This window comes from Trichechus manatus, unplaced genomic scaffold (assembly GCF_000243295.1).
Source record: "Trichechus manatus latirostris isolate Lorelei unplaced genomic scaffold, TriManLat1.0 scaffold00028, whole genome shotgun sequence".
Classification (NCBI taxonomy): domain Eukaryota; kingdom Metazoa; phylum Chordata; class Mammalia; order Sirenia; family Trichechidae; genus Trichechus; species Trichechus manatus.
In genome coordinates this window covers 7,950,191-7,961,681 of record NW_004443964.1, presented here as the reverse complement: position 1 = coordinate 7,961,681, position 11,491 = coordinate 7,950,191, and the positions used below count along the sequence as shown (strand labels likewise).

General features: G+C 54.8%; 1 protein-coding gene across 1 annotated transcript in view; it reads left to right on the top strand.

Moving 5' to 3' along the window:
• KIF19 (kinesin family member 19) overlaps positions 1-11,491 on the top strand; it is a 32,471-nt gene that overhangs the window by 124 nt on the left and 20,856 nt on the right. The window contains exon 2 of the mRNA XM_004374171.2: positions 1,615-1,695. Within this exon, the coding sequence (XP_004374228.1) occupies positions 1,615-1,695 (81 nt within the window). The remainder of the gene's footprint in view (positions 1-1,614; positions 1,696-11,491) is intronic.

The following is an 11,491-nucleotide window of genomic DNA, read 5'->3' as shown; positions in this document are numbered from 1 at the left end:
CCCCTTGCAGCCTCCTCCTGGTCCGCCTCCATGGTCCCGGACAGAGTGTCCAGTCCGCTCTCCCCCATCCCACTAAGAGGACTCAAGGGCCAGGGCTGAGACCGCCCAGGACAACTTTCCCCAAGTCCTAGGGGATGGGGGTCAAGGCATCATGGCCATCCTCCTGAGGCCTGAAAAGTTAGCCCAACTCCAACCCCACCCCTTTGTACACCCTCCCCCTGGAGGACCTCCACCCCAAAAGCCTGTGCAGAGGGGTCTCTGGGGCAAGGCTTTTCTCTGGTCCAAAAAGGCCAGGGCCGCCTTAACCTGCTGCCCGGAGAAGGAAGGTGGGGAGCATAGGGGACCTCCATTTCCTAGTGAGCTGGGGGTCCCGGTCCTGTGGGGACCACAGGTGGGCAGACAGGAGTACCAGGTGCTAGGGGAGCCGGTGAGGTGTCGGGAGTGGTGGGTACTGGGCTGCAGCACAGATGCTGTCTGAGTCAGCAGGCTAACTATTCAGAGAAGGGGGAACAGACCAAGGTGGCTCCCAGAGCCCTGGGTCTGAGATGAGACGGGGGGACATGGGGGCGGCTAGGGACTGAGGACGAGGCTCTTGGTTGTTGGTGCTGCAGGTCAGAGGTGATGAGGGGGGAGACTCAGACTTTGGGGTGGGTGTCTCCCTCTCCCAGCCCCCTCCCAACCCCCTAACTCAGAGCTGAAGGTGGGCCTGTGATTCCCCAGCAGGTGGATGGTGAAGTAACTGGAGGATAATGTCACCCCCTGAGACAGCCCCCCCCACCAAGCCAGCACCAAGCCTCACCACAGGCTCCAAGCCCTGGGGTCTGGAACATCCTCTCTGGCAGTTTAGAATGTATCTGTTGGAAAGTGAGGTGCTCCCTGAGAGGGGTGAAGAGTTCTCCCCTCTGACCAGCGAGGCCAGTAAAGATATCTGACAAGCGGTGCCTGTCCCTCCATCCCTCAGACAGTGATGAGTTATTAGTCGGTGTGAGGGTCCATTCAGTTAACCCACACACCCAGCAGGTCCCTTGCCTTGAGGAGCAGAGGAAATGCCCCCCGCTTAGTCTTTGGGATGAAGACCCACCGTTCTCAGCGGCTGGAGAACAGAGGGAGGAGGAAGCCCCAGGGACAGCGTCCTCGGCGTAGGAAAATGAGGATGGCCAGGCCCCCAGCGCCGTGCTACCTGCCGGCCCGTCCGCAGCCACCATCCCTACATCTCCCAGTGCAGGACATCGTCCGCGGATGCGCAGACAGCTCTGTCCCAGTGCCAACGCACCAAGCTGCAAAACCTAAGGGAGCCGTAGGATTTAATTTGGGCTGGTGGCTGATGAAGCCCGAGAAGCAGACAGCTCTCTCCCCTGGGGCTCTCCCCTGGGCATGGGCTCCTGGGGACTTCAGACTCACACACAGCTGGCACCCTGTAGACTGCTGCCCTCTGACTTGGGCAGTGGCCTCAAATCACTGAGTTTGTTAAGACAAAGAGGCCTGGGGATGGCTGGACAGAGGAGACCCATGGGGCTTGCCTGGGGGAGGACCCCTGAGACCCTCTCGCCCCTCTCTCAGTGGCTTGGCACAGTCCCCACCTGCTAACCCTGGGGGTCTGGCCTTCCTTCCCAGGTGGCGCTTCGGATCAGGCCCATCAGTGTGGCAGAGCTGGAGGAAGGGGCCACCCTCATTGCCCATAAAGTGGATAAGCAGGTACGCGGGGTGCAGCCAGGAGCTGCCAGGGCAGGCAAGGGTCTGTTCAGGTCTCAGATCTCACCTGGCGGGAGCAAGAAGGGCCCCTGTGTCTGGCAACTCCATCCTTCCTCTACCTACTGAGTGCTTAGCTGTGTCAAAGCCCTGGACTTTTCTTCCAGGAAGCATTCCTAGATTGATCCAAGGAGCGCTGAGCACTTCCTTGGCCTGAGTGAGCCCTGATCACTGCCGTCCAGCTCTAAAAAGTCATGTACCTTGCGTGTGCCCGAGACCTGATTTTCCCATTTTAATGTGACTGCTACCCATGGAGCACGTATTTATATGGTCTAGCGCTAAAGCAAGGACCCTGCAAACAGTTTGCACTCAACTAGTAGTAACCTAAAGGTTGGTGGTTTGAATCACCCCAGTGGCACCGCAAAAGAAAGCCTTCGAGATCTGCTTCCAAAAGATTACAGCCAAGAAAACCCCATGGAGCAGCTCTACTCTGCATCATGTGGGGTCGCTATGAGTTGGAATTGACTAGATGGCAACGGGTTTGCTTTGGTTGGGTTTAGAGCTAAAGCTCACTCCAGAGTGTCCAGGCTTTGCAGAGTGCTTAGATGTCTGTTTGCTCCTTTGGTCCTCACGATACCATGATGATGGGCAGGGAAATTGTCATCCCTGGTTACATGTGAAACAATAAATATTTATCAAGTACCCACACCTGCTGCGTGCTGTGCCAGAAGCTGGGAAATGACGGTGGATGGAAAAGACCCTGACCTGCCCTCGGTTTCTTTCAGTCACGTGTGTGGGGAGAGGAGATGTTAATCAAAGAGTAGAGTTGCAAACAAATGAGATAGCAGCTAACAAAGGCTGCAAAGTGGTAGGTAGTGCTACTAGAGTAAGAGGGGGACCTGACCTGCTCCTGGAGGTTGAGGAGGCTCCTTTAAGAAATTGCTGAGCTGACACGTAAGAAGAGGTCATTAGGGGTGTGTGCATCCAGAGAAATTTCCACCGGAGGGACTTGGGCGTGCAAAGGCCCTTCGGTGAGAGGGTGCAATTGGGTAACTGAGAAAAGGCAAGGTGGCTCACGCAGGGGAGGAAGGTGAGAGATGTGAGACGAGGCTGGAGAGGTGGGCAGGGGCCAAACCACACATCCTGTAGACCCCAGCCAGGACGTTTGTTTGGGTAGGAAGTTGGGGACTCCAGTGCGGGGTTAAGGGTGGGCACGGTGGAGGAGGTAGCGGGAGCAGGCTTGGTGCCCGGGGGAGCAGCATTGCGGTGGCATCATCTGTGGGGAGCCTGGCAGCGACCCCTTGTCTCCGCTTTGTGGGCTGTGCTGCTGGCATCTGCCGAGGGCAGCAGGATGTGTTGATGGCTCAGAGAAGTCAGGGTGGCACTACCAAGGTACAAGTGGGACTTGTTTGGCCTGGGCCCGGCAGGCTGGACTCACTGAAACCCACCAGCCATGATAAGCAATGCGAGGTGGACAGCATCTCTTCCAATGCTGTCTGCCTCTGGGCTCCCCTAGGCGAGTGCCCACCCCACCTGCCCTCTTCCTGTGGCTTCAATCATGGAGCTGGGCTACCAGCCTCCTGGTTTCTCTTTCTCTGTTCCCTTGTGGAAAAGGCAGCCTTCTGCAGACTTTGGGGAAAGCAGGAAATGACTGGGAAGACCCCATCTAAACTGGTTAGGCCCAGCTGGGAGAGCAGGCAGTAAATACATATACAGTCATGGAGGGTAGGTCCTGCCATTGCCAGCTGAGAGGCCTTGGGTGGGCTACTCCAGGAGCCTCAGTTGCTTGTCTGTAAATGGGGACAATAATCATAATACCTTCCCTACAGGGTCTTCAGTGGGGCCCTGGGGATGCAGTAGATAAGAGCTCAGGCTGCTAACCGAAAGGGTCAGCAGTTCAAATACACCAGCCGCTCATTGGAAACCCTATGGGGCAGTTCTAATCTGTCCTGTTGGGTTCCTATGAGTGAAAATTAACTCAAAGGCAACGCAACGACTTTATAGGGTCTTCACGGGCTAACGTATACAGTGTCCACTGCAGTGGGAACCGTGCCTGGCACATGTTGTTACTAGCTGCTATGAGTTGGCGCCCGACTCATGGTGACCCCACGCACAGCAGAGCAGAATGCCGCCCGGTCCTGTGCCATCCCCATGACTGATGGTGGATCAGACCATTGTGATCCATAGGGATCTCCCTGGCTGATTTTCAGAAGTAGATCACCAGGCCTTTCCTTCTAGTCCATCTTAGTCTGGAAGCTCTGCTGAAACCAGTTCAGCATGTTAGCACCGCGCAAGCCGCCCCTGATGGATGGGTGGTGGCTGCACATGAGGGGCAATGGCTGGGAATCGAACCCAGTTTTCCCACATGGAAGGCGAGAATTCTGCCACTGAACCACCCCTGCCTGCCTTCCTCGCACGTTAAAAAAAAAAAAAAAAAAAAACCCAGGCTATCAAGTTGATTAGGACTCATAGCGACCCTATAAATATTAGTTATCCTTGTCTATTAGCACAAACACTCCCCAGAGCTGCAGGACTGGCTGACGAAAGGGGCCAGCCTGGAGGAGCCAGAGAGCTGCGGGGGAGAAACCTCCTCCGGGCAAGGCCACTCCTGCTTGTCTACCTTTGTCCCCCAAGGATATCAGGTCCGCCAGCTGGAACAGCAGCGTCCCTCTCTCTGCTGCTCCTGGCTCCTGGCCAGAGTGGGGGCTGCTGATAATATTAAGTGCTGCTGATAGAAAGGCCCCCCCTCCAGGGTGCAGCCTATTGTGAGCCCACACCCGGCAAACACTGGCTCCTTTCTGTCCCTGTGAGGTGGGGAGAGGCGTCCTCCTGGGTCCGGCCTCAGCCAGGGGAGCCCGAGCCGGGCAGACCTAACAGGGCTGCTCATTTGTGGGCCAGGAAGCACAGAGAGGGTGTCTGTGCAGTGTGGGCTCCGGGCCCAGCAGGGAAAGCCTCGGCTTCCCCGAGCGCCTTCTGCTCAGGAGTGAGTGCAGATATGGGCTTGCCCTAGTGGCCGAGCCCGGCCCTTCTGCCCAGAGCTGCAGCCTGGGAGTAGCCACAGCAAATGCCAGGCTGGGCACGTCCTGAAGCCAGCAGTCCTTCCATCCCTTCTGACAAATATGGCCCTGACAGCAGGGAGGTGAAGATACATAAATCCAAGAGCAAAGGTGGACAACCAGCTTTCCTCGCCAGACCAGAGTCCTGCCTCCCACTCTGCCCGATCCCCTCCAGGGACCCCATGGTGGCCTCCAGGCCTACCTCATGGCCCTTAGGGAGGCTCAGGGTCCAGGCGTGGCCAGCTCCACTGATGGGGCAGCTGGTCTATTGTCTCCCTGCTTCTTCTCTGGGCTCTGGGGGCCAGGAGGCCGGTGGGGGTGAGTTTGGGCACCTACCCAGGATAGGATGGCAGCAGTATCTCTCTGCAGCAAAGGCGAGCTGTACCCAGATGCCCACCAGTGCCCTGTCCTTCTGGAAAAGGCCGTTTGGTTGGGATGTGGAGTTCTCCTCTACCCGTCTACTTCACCCCTTGCTTGGCTGTGTTCCTCCGTGGCTGCGCAACCCAGCCATTCCAGGGGCTCCCCAGCCCAGCTTCTTCTGGCCAGGGTCCGCTGTCCCTGCCTCGTGCTTCCTGCCTCCCTGCTGTGATGAGTGGGTTCGTTTTCCTCTGCGGGCGCCATCGCAGGCCTGTGGTATCGGAAGGGCGAGAGGTGGGCTGGGGACTCAGCCACCCACTGGCTTGGGCCACAGTGAGGGGTCCTAGGGCAGCCTTCCTTAAAGCCCAGCAACCTTCTCCTGGGGAGGCCCAAACGTGGCAGGTGGTACAACACAGCTTTGCAGGGGTTGGACTATCCCACAGGCAAGGTGCCCTCCGGGGACAAGTGGGCCTGCTGTGCCTGAACTCTGGGAGAGCTGGGGTTAGGGTCTGGATGCTGTAAGGGGACAGTTCAGGTGCCTTGGCAGGCCCCTGATCCTAAGACCCCATTCAGTGTGGGAACTCTTTATCTGAAGGGCTGACATAGGGGAAGGTTTCAGGCCCCAGCGGTAACACCCGGCCCCACCTCCTGCCTCCCCACTTCCCACAGCAGAACTCCAGGTGCAGTGGCCCCAGTGGTTACCTCCCCGCATATGTGTTCCTGGAAGCAGGTGGTAGGATCTTGGTTTCCTGGTAGCATCTGGGGTGGGATTAGATCCTGAAAGCTGATACCTCTTGGGTGCCACCGATGACTGCCGTCGGGGGGCGGGGGGAGGAGAGGGTGCAGCCTGACAGCTGGAGGGCCCAGGAGCTCCAGGGTGGGAAAAGAAGCACTGGAACGAGCAGCCACCTTCTCCCTCCCACCCCCCACCCCCAGCCTGCCAGCCCTCGTCCCAGCTTTCTAGATTCTGTTTATCTACAGGATTTGAGTCAACTGACAATATGTGTAATCCTATAATTAGCATTTGGAAACCCTGGTGGCGTAGTGGTTAAGAGCTACGGCTGCTAACCAAAAGGTCGGCAGTCTGAATCCACCAGGCGCTCCGTGGAAACCTTATGGGGCAGTTCTACTCTGTCCTGTAGGGTCTATAGGGTCGCTATGAGTCGGAGTGAACTCAACGGAAACAGGTTTTTTTTTTTTTGTATAATTAGCATTCATCTGCTCAAAGCCCAACTGCCACCACCTCTGCTCCTGGGGGCCTGTCAGAGGAGCCAGGAGAGGGCCCTCCTGAGGCCCAGCAGTGGGGAAGGCCTTGGGGGTGGGCCAAGGGTTTGTGGGGAGAAAGGAGTGAAGGCAGAAGGGACACGGAGAAGACTGGCTGGAGAGCAGGGAAATGTGGCACAGAGAGGAGGAAGTGTGGCACAGAGGGGAGGAAGTGTGGCACAGAGGGGAGGAAGTGTGGCGCAGAGTCTGGGCTCCTGACAGAACAGCAACTCTAAACCACTAGAAAGAACGCAGAGTCAGAAGCCACAGACCCAGGCTTTCCCCCAGGCCTGCCTCGCCCTGGCCAGGTGCCCACAGGCAAGCTGGAGACCCTCCTCGTGTCTCGGTTTCTTCATCAGAAGACAAGGATAATAAGAACCCACCACATCCATCCCAGAGAGCTGCTGAGGGGATTAACGGAGATAATGTGAGGAAGACTGTGTCCACACAAATGTGAGGCTATAATGAAAGATAAATAAAGGATAAGGTGACAGATGCTAAGTGCTAGAGACAGTGAGTGCTGGGGGCTGGGTGGGGGGGAGTTCCCTACACGCCCACCATCTGGGTGCTTCTTAGCCCTGTTGCTGCAAAGAGCTGAACATGGTGGACAGTGACTGGGGGAGGATCCAAGGATTCTTTTTGTTTAACAGTTTTATTGAGGTATAATTCACATACCATACAAGTCATGGGTCTCAAGTGTACAATTCAATGGCTTTTAGATATTTTCAGAGTTGTGTTTCCATCATCACAATGCATTTTAAATATTTTCATCACCCCAAAAAGAAACCTCACACAGTCCTTAGCCATCATCCCCTAGTCCTCCTGCATCCTCCTGCCCTAGGCAACCACTTGTCTACTTTCTGTCTCAATAGATTTGCACTTTCTGCACATTTCATATCAATGGAATTGTACAATATGTGGTCTTTGCAGTTGGCTTCTTTCACTGAGCATAATATTTTTAAGGTTCATCCGTAGCCTGTTTTAGTACTTCATTCCTTTTTATGGCCGAATAATACTCCATTGGATGGATATACCATACAGGGTGTATCCATTCATCAGTTGATGGACATTTAGGTTGTTTCCACTTTGGGGTTATTATGGATAATGCTGCTCAGATGCAGGGGTTCTCACATTTAGCATCAGGATGAGTAAGAGGAGAAGATGCATGTTAAAAATGCAAATTTACAGTCACACTCCCCCAGAGATTCTGAGTCAGTTAGTCTGTGGTGGTGCCTGGAAATCTGCATTTTACATGAATCACAGCCCTAGGATATCTTCTAGGTCACCCCTCCCCCATCCTGGGCCCTCAGAGTCCTATAGTGAGGTTCGGACCCGGCCAGGCCATCAGCCAGGCTACAGCTCTGTCCTCAGCAGACAGCTGGGCCTTGGTGGCTTTACGAGCTCAGCTGGCTCCATTTTGGCCTTCTCCATCCAGCCTGGAAGCTGATAGGGTTCAGGGACGCCTTTCCTGGCATCAAAGTCTTCTTTATTGAGCACTCACGGCATGATATATTCTCAACAAATTCTCCTTCTTAAAGAAAAAACAAAAGAAACAAACAAAAAAAAAAACTAGAAACAAACTTGCAAGAGGATATCCACCTAGAGTCAGGCTTTTGTTTTCCTTTTACCCTGGAAAATAAAGGGGCTGGGTCTGACTCATTGGACTAGGGATGAGTTCTGTAGACTGGGACCTTCTCAGAGCTGGATTTTTTGCTAGAGGGCTTCCTGGATAGGATTGGGGTGTTGATATGATTTCTTCTCTCAGTGATATGATCCTGTCGGTTCTCCTTGACTTTCGACTGGGAAAAACTTGAGGCCCAGAGAGGTAATGCAATTTCCTGAAGGTTACACAGCAGTGCTGAACCTGAACCTCATTAGTGACACCCCTTCCCTCAGGGATCTTCTCTGCCAGCCTTGAAGGCTAGAGGAGACAGTCTAGATCAACTTGGGTGTGGGGTAGGATGGATGATTTTGCCCCCAGAAGACATTTCAAAACTGGGGTTGGGGGGGAGTGCTAATGGCATCTAGTGGGTAGAGGCCAAGGATGCTGCTAAACATCCTAGAATGCACAGGCCAGCCCCCGCCACAAAGAATTGTCCAGCCAGCAATGTCAATAGCATTGAGGTTGAGAAACACTGGTCTAGTTTCAGCCACTTAGAGGCAGAAAGAAGCCAGTTAAAACTTCAGAGCTGATCAAGTCACCAACAGCTTAGTGGCTGCAGCAGGAAGAACTTCGTGACCTGCTTTGTTCTGAGTATTTCTCACCTAGGAGATGCCAGGGAGGAGCCTAGCAGACCTTTCCTAATGGGGACACAGCAGAGGGACTAGACAGCCACCCCACCCCCCACCTGAGGTCCCCTGCTTCCCTACCGGATCTTGGGTTTCCAGGCTTGAAGACTCCAAATCTACACTGAACTCTGGAAAGATCAAAATCTGCATTGAATTGAGTGGAGGCAGTGAAGGGGAGGCTCAAATGGAGGCCTCAGCTGAGATGGGCCACCTGGAGCTTTGGGGGCAGCTGGGCCCTTCCTCTCTCCTGCCCCGCCTTCTCGCCAGCACTGAAAGATCCCTGCACTGTCCTCTGTGAGTGGTGTCCCCATCCAACCCCCAAAGGCAATTGCCCAGCGTGCTGTGGGCATGAGAAAATATTAACCGGGATGGTGAAAGAGAACGCCCATGCTGAGCCCACCCACCTTAGGGCTGAGGGAGGGGCTGGCCAAGGGCACACCTCAGGTTGTAGCAGTTGTTCATTCAAGGGGCAGGGCTGGATTGCCGAATGGTTAGGGGCCTGGGGCCTGTAACCAAACAGCCCTGAAATCAAACCTGTCTCTGTACTTTGCAGTGGCCTTCGGCAGAGTACCTAACCAATCGGATTCCTCATCTATAATCCAGGGATAGCAAGAATAAAACCAAACCATACCTATTGCCAGCAGGTCACCTCCGACTCATGGCGGCCCCATGTGTTGCAAAGTAGAACTGCTCCATAGGGTTTTCTTGGCTATAATTTTCATGGAAGCAGATTGCCAGGCTTTTCTTCTGTGGCACTGATGGGTGGGCTCGAATGGCCAACTTTTGGGTTGGTGGTCTAGCACAAACCACTTGTGCCACCCCGGGGTGACAGTCAGGATACCTACTCATAAGTTGTGAGGGGGAATTGACGAAGTGTGTGTGAGGCACTCAGCACTGTGCCTCCTCACACAGAGGCCCCAGGACACCATGGCAGGGAGTCCTCTTTGGCAAACATTCCTTGGCAGTCTGCTGTGTGCTGGCCAGGGGTGGCATGTGCAGGGAGCCTCAGAGGACGTGCAGGAGGCTTCCAGAACAAGGGACGGCATGTGGTCAGAGGGGCCTGGCTGTGGGGTGCAGACATGCTCACCTCCAGACATACATATGAGTTCTCAGTGCTGTGGGGATCCCTGGAGTGAGGACAGGAGATGAAATTCCTGAGCTCTCTCCCCAAATCTTTGTTTTTTACAAGAATGCTCAACGTACCAGTCTCCTGGGGCTGCTGAAACAAAATGCCACAAACCCGGGGACTTATACCCATTGCCGTCGAGTCCATTCTGACTCATAACAACCCCATAGGACAGAGTAGAACTGCCCCATAGGGTTTCCAAGGCTGTAATCTTGACAGGAGCAGACTGCCATGTCTTTCTCCCGCGGAGAGGCTGGTGGGGTGATTTATAAGAATGGAAATTTATTGTCTTGGTTTTGGAGCTAGAAGTCTGAATTCAGGCTGTTGGCAGGGCCGTGTTCTCTCCAAAGGTTCTAGGGGAAGATCGTTTCTTGTCTCCCAGCTTCTGGTAGCCCCAGGCATTCCTCGGCTACATGCTCAGGTGACTGTTTTTCCTCTGTCTCTCAGTGTCTCTTCGCCTCTTTTAGAAGGACATCACTCAGTGGGGATTAGGTCCCACCCTGCTCCAGTATGACCTCATGTTAACCTAACTGATAACATCTTCAAAGACCCTATTTCTAAAAAAGGTCATGTTCACAGGTATCAGGGGTTAGGACTTCAACATATTTCTTGGGGACACAATTCTACCCATAACACCCAGTGGTTCCGAGCTGAGGACCACGTCACACCGCCTGCCTCTCATCTCTGGTTGGCTCATGCTTTTTTCTGGAATGTTCTTCCCACCTCATACCCCTTGACCAACTCTTGCTCATCCTTTAAGACTCAGCGTGGCGCCATCTCTTCCAGGAAGACTTCCTCTAGTGGTGTGACTACGCTAGGCACCTCCCCTCTTGCTCCTGAGTCCCTGGGTGGTGCAAACGGTTGAGTGCTCAGCTACTAACTGAGAGGTTGGCCGTTCGAATCTAACCAAGAAGCACCTCGGTCAAAAGGCCTGGCAATGTGCTTTTGAAAGATCACACATAGCCTTGAAAACCCTATGAAGCGGTTCCACTTTGCACCCATGGGGCCTCCGTGAGTTGGAATCAACTTGATGGCAATGGGTCCTCTTGCTCCCATCGGCCCCTGTAGTCCAGCACCCTCCTTGTTATTAAAATGATCTGTTCTCCACCAGATGGTGAGTGTCAGAGGGCAGGAAGCCACATTTCACTCAGTAAACCTGGTGAACTGGCCGGAACTCCCTGTTCTGGTCTCCACGGCTGCCCTGGAGTAGCCCTCCAGCCCTCCCAGTCCTCCCAGCTCAGCTCCAGTTCACCTCGCTGAGGGCACAAGGACTCCATTGTGTGCCAGAGTGGACAGGCGTAGGGGCTGACGCCCTGGAGGGTGGGCAGGGCCGGGCCCAGACAGCGGGGACCCAGACAAAGCCCTCTTTAACAAGGGTCACAGCAGCTGCGCTGACAATGCACTGATTCAGGTGCCCGGATATCAAAGGCTCCCAGTGCCCAGGGTGCCCTGGGACTTGGCAGTGCCCGGGGGTTGTGGGCAGGTGAGTGGTGGGAGATGAGATCCCCTGCACCAAACGCCCCAGAGGGTGAACCTCAGGCTGACCGCCCCTCCCATGTCCATCAAGCATAGCACCTGGAGAGAGCTGGTACGGCTGGTCAGGTGCCAGTGATACCCACTGCATGGGTCCCGAAATCTGAGCAGGGCTGCCATGGCTGGCTCTGAGGCCTGGGACAGGAACCGATCCAGGACGAGTCTCAGAGGGCGTGGA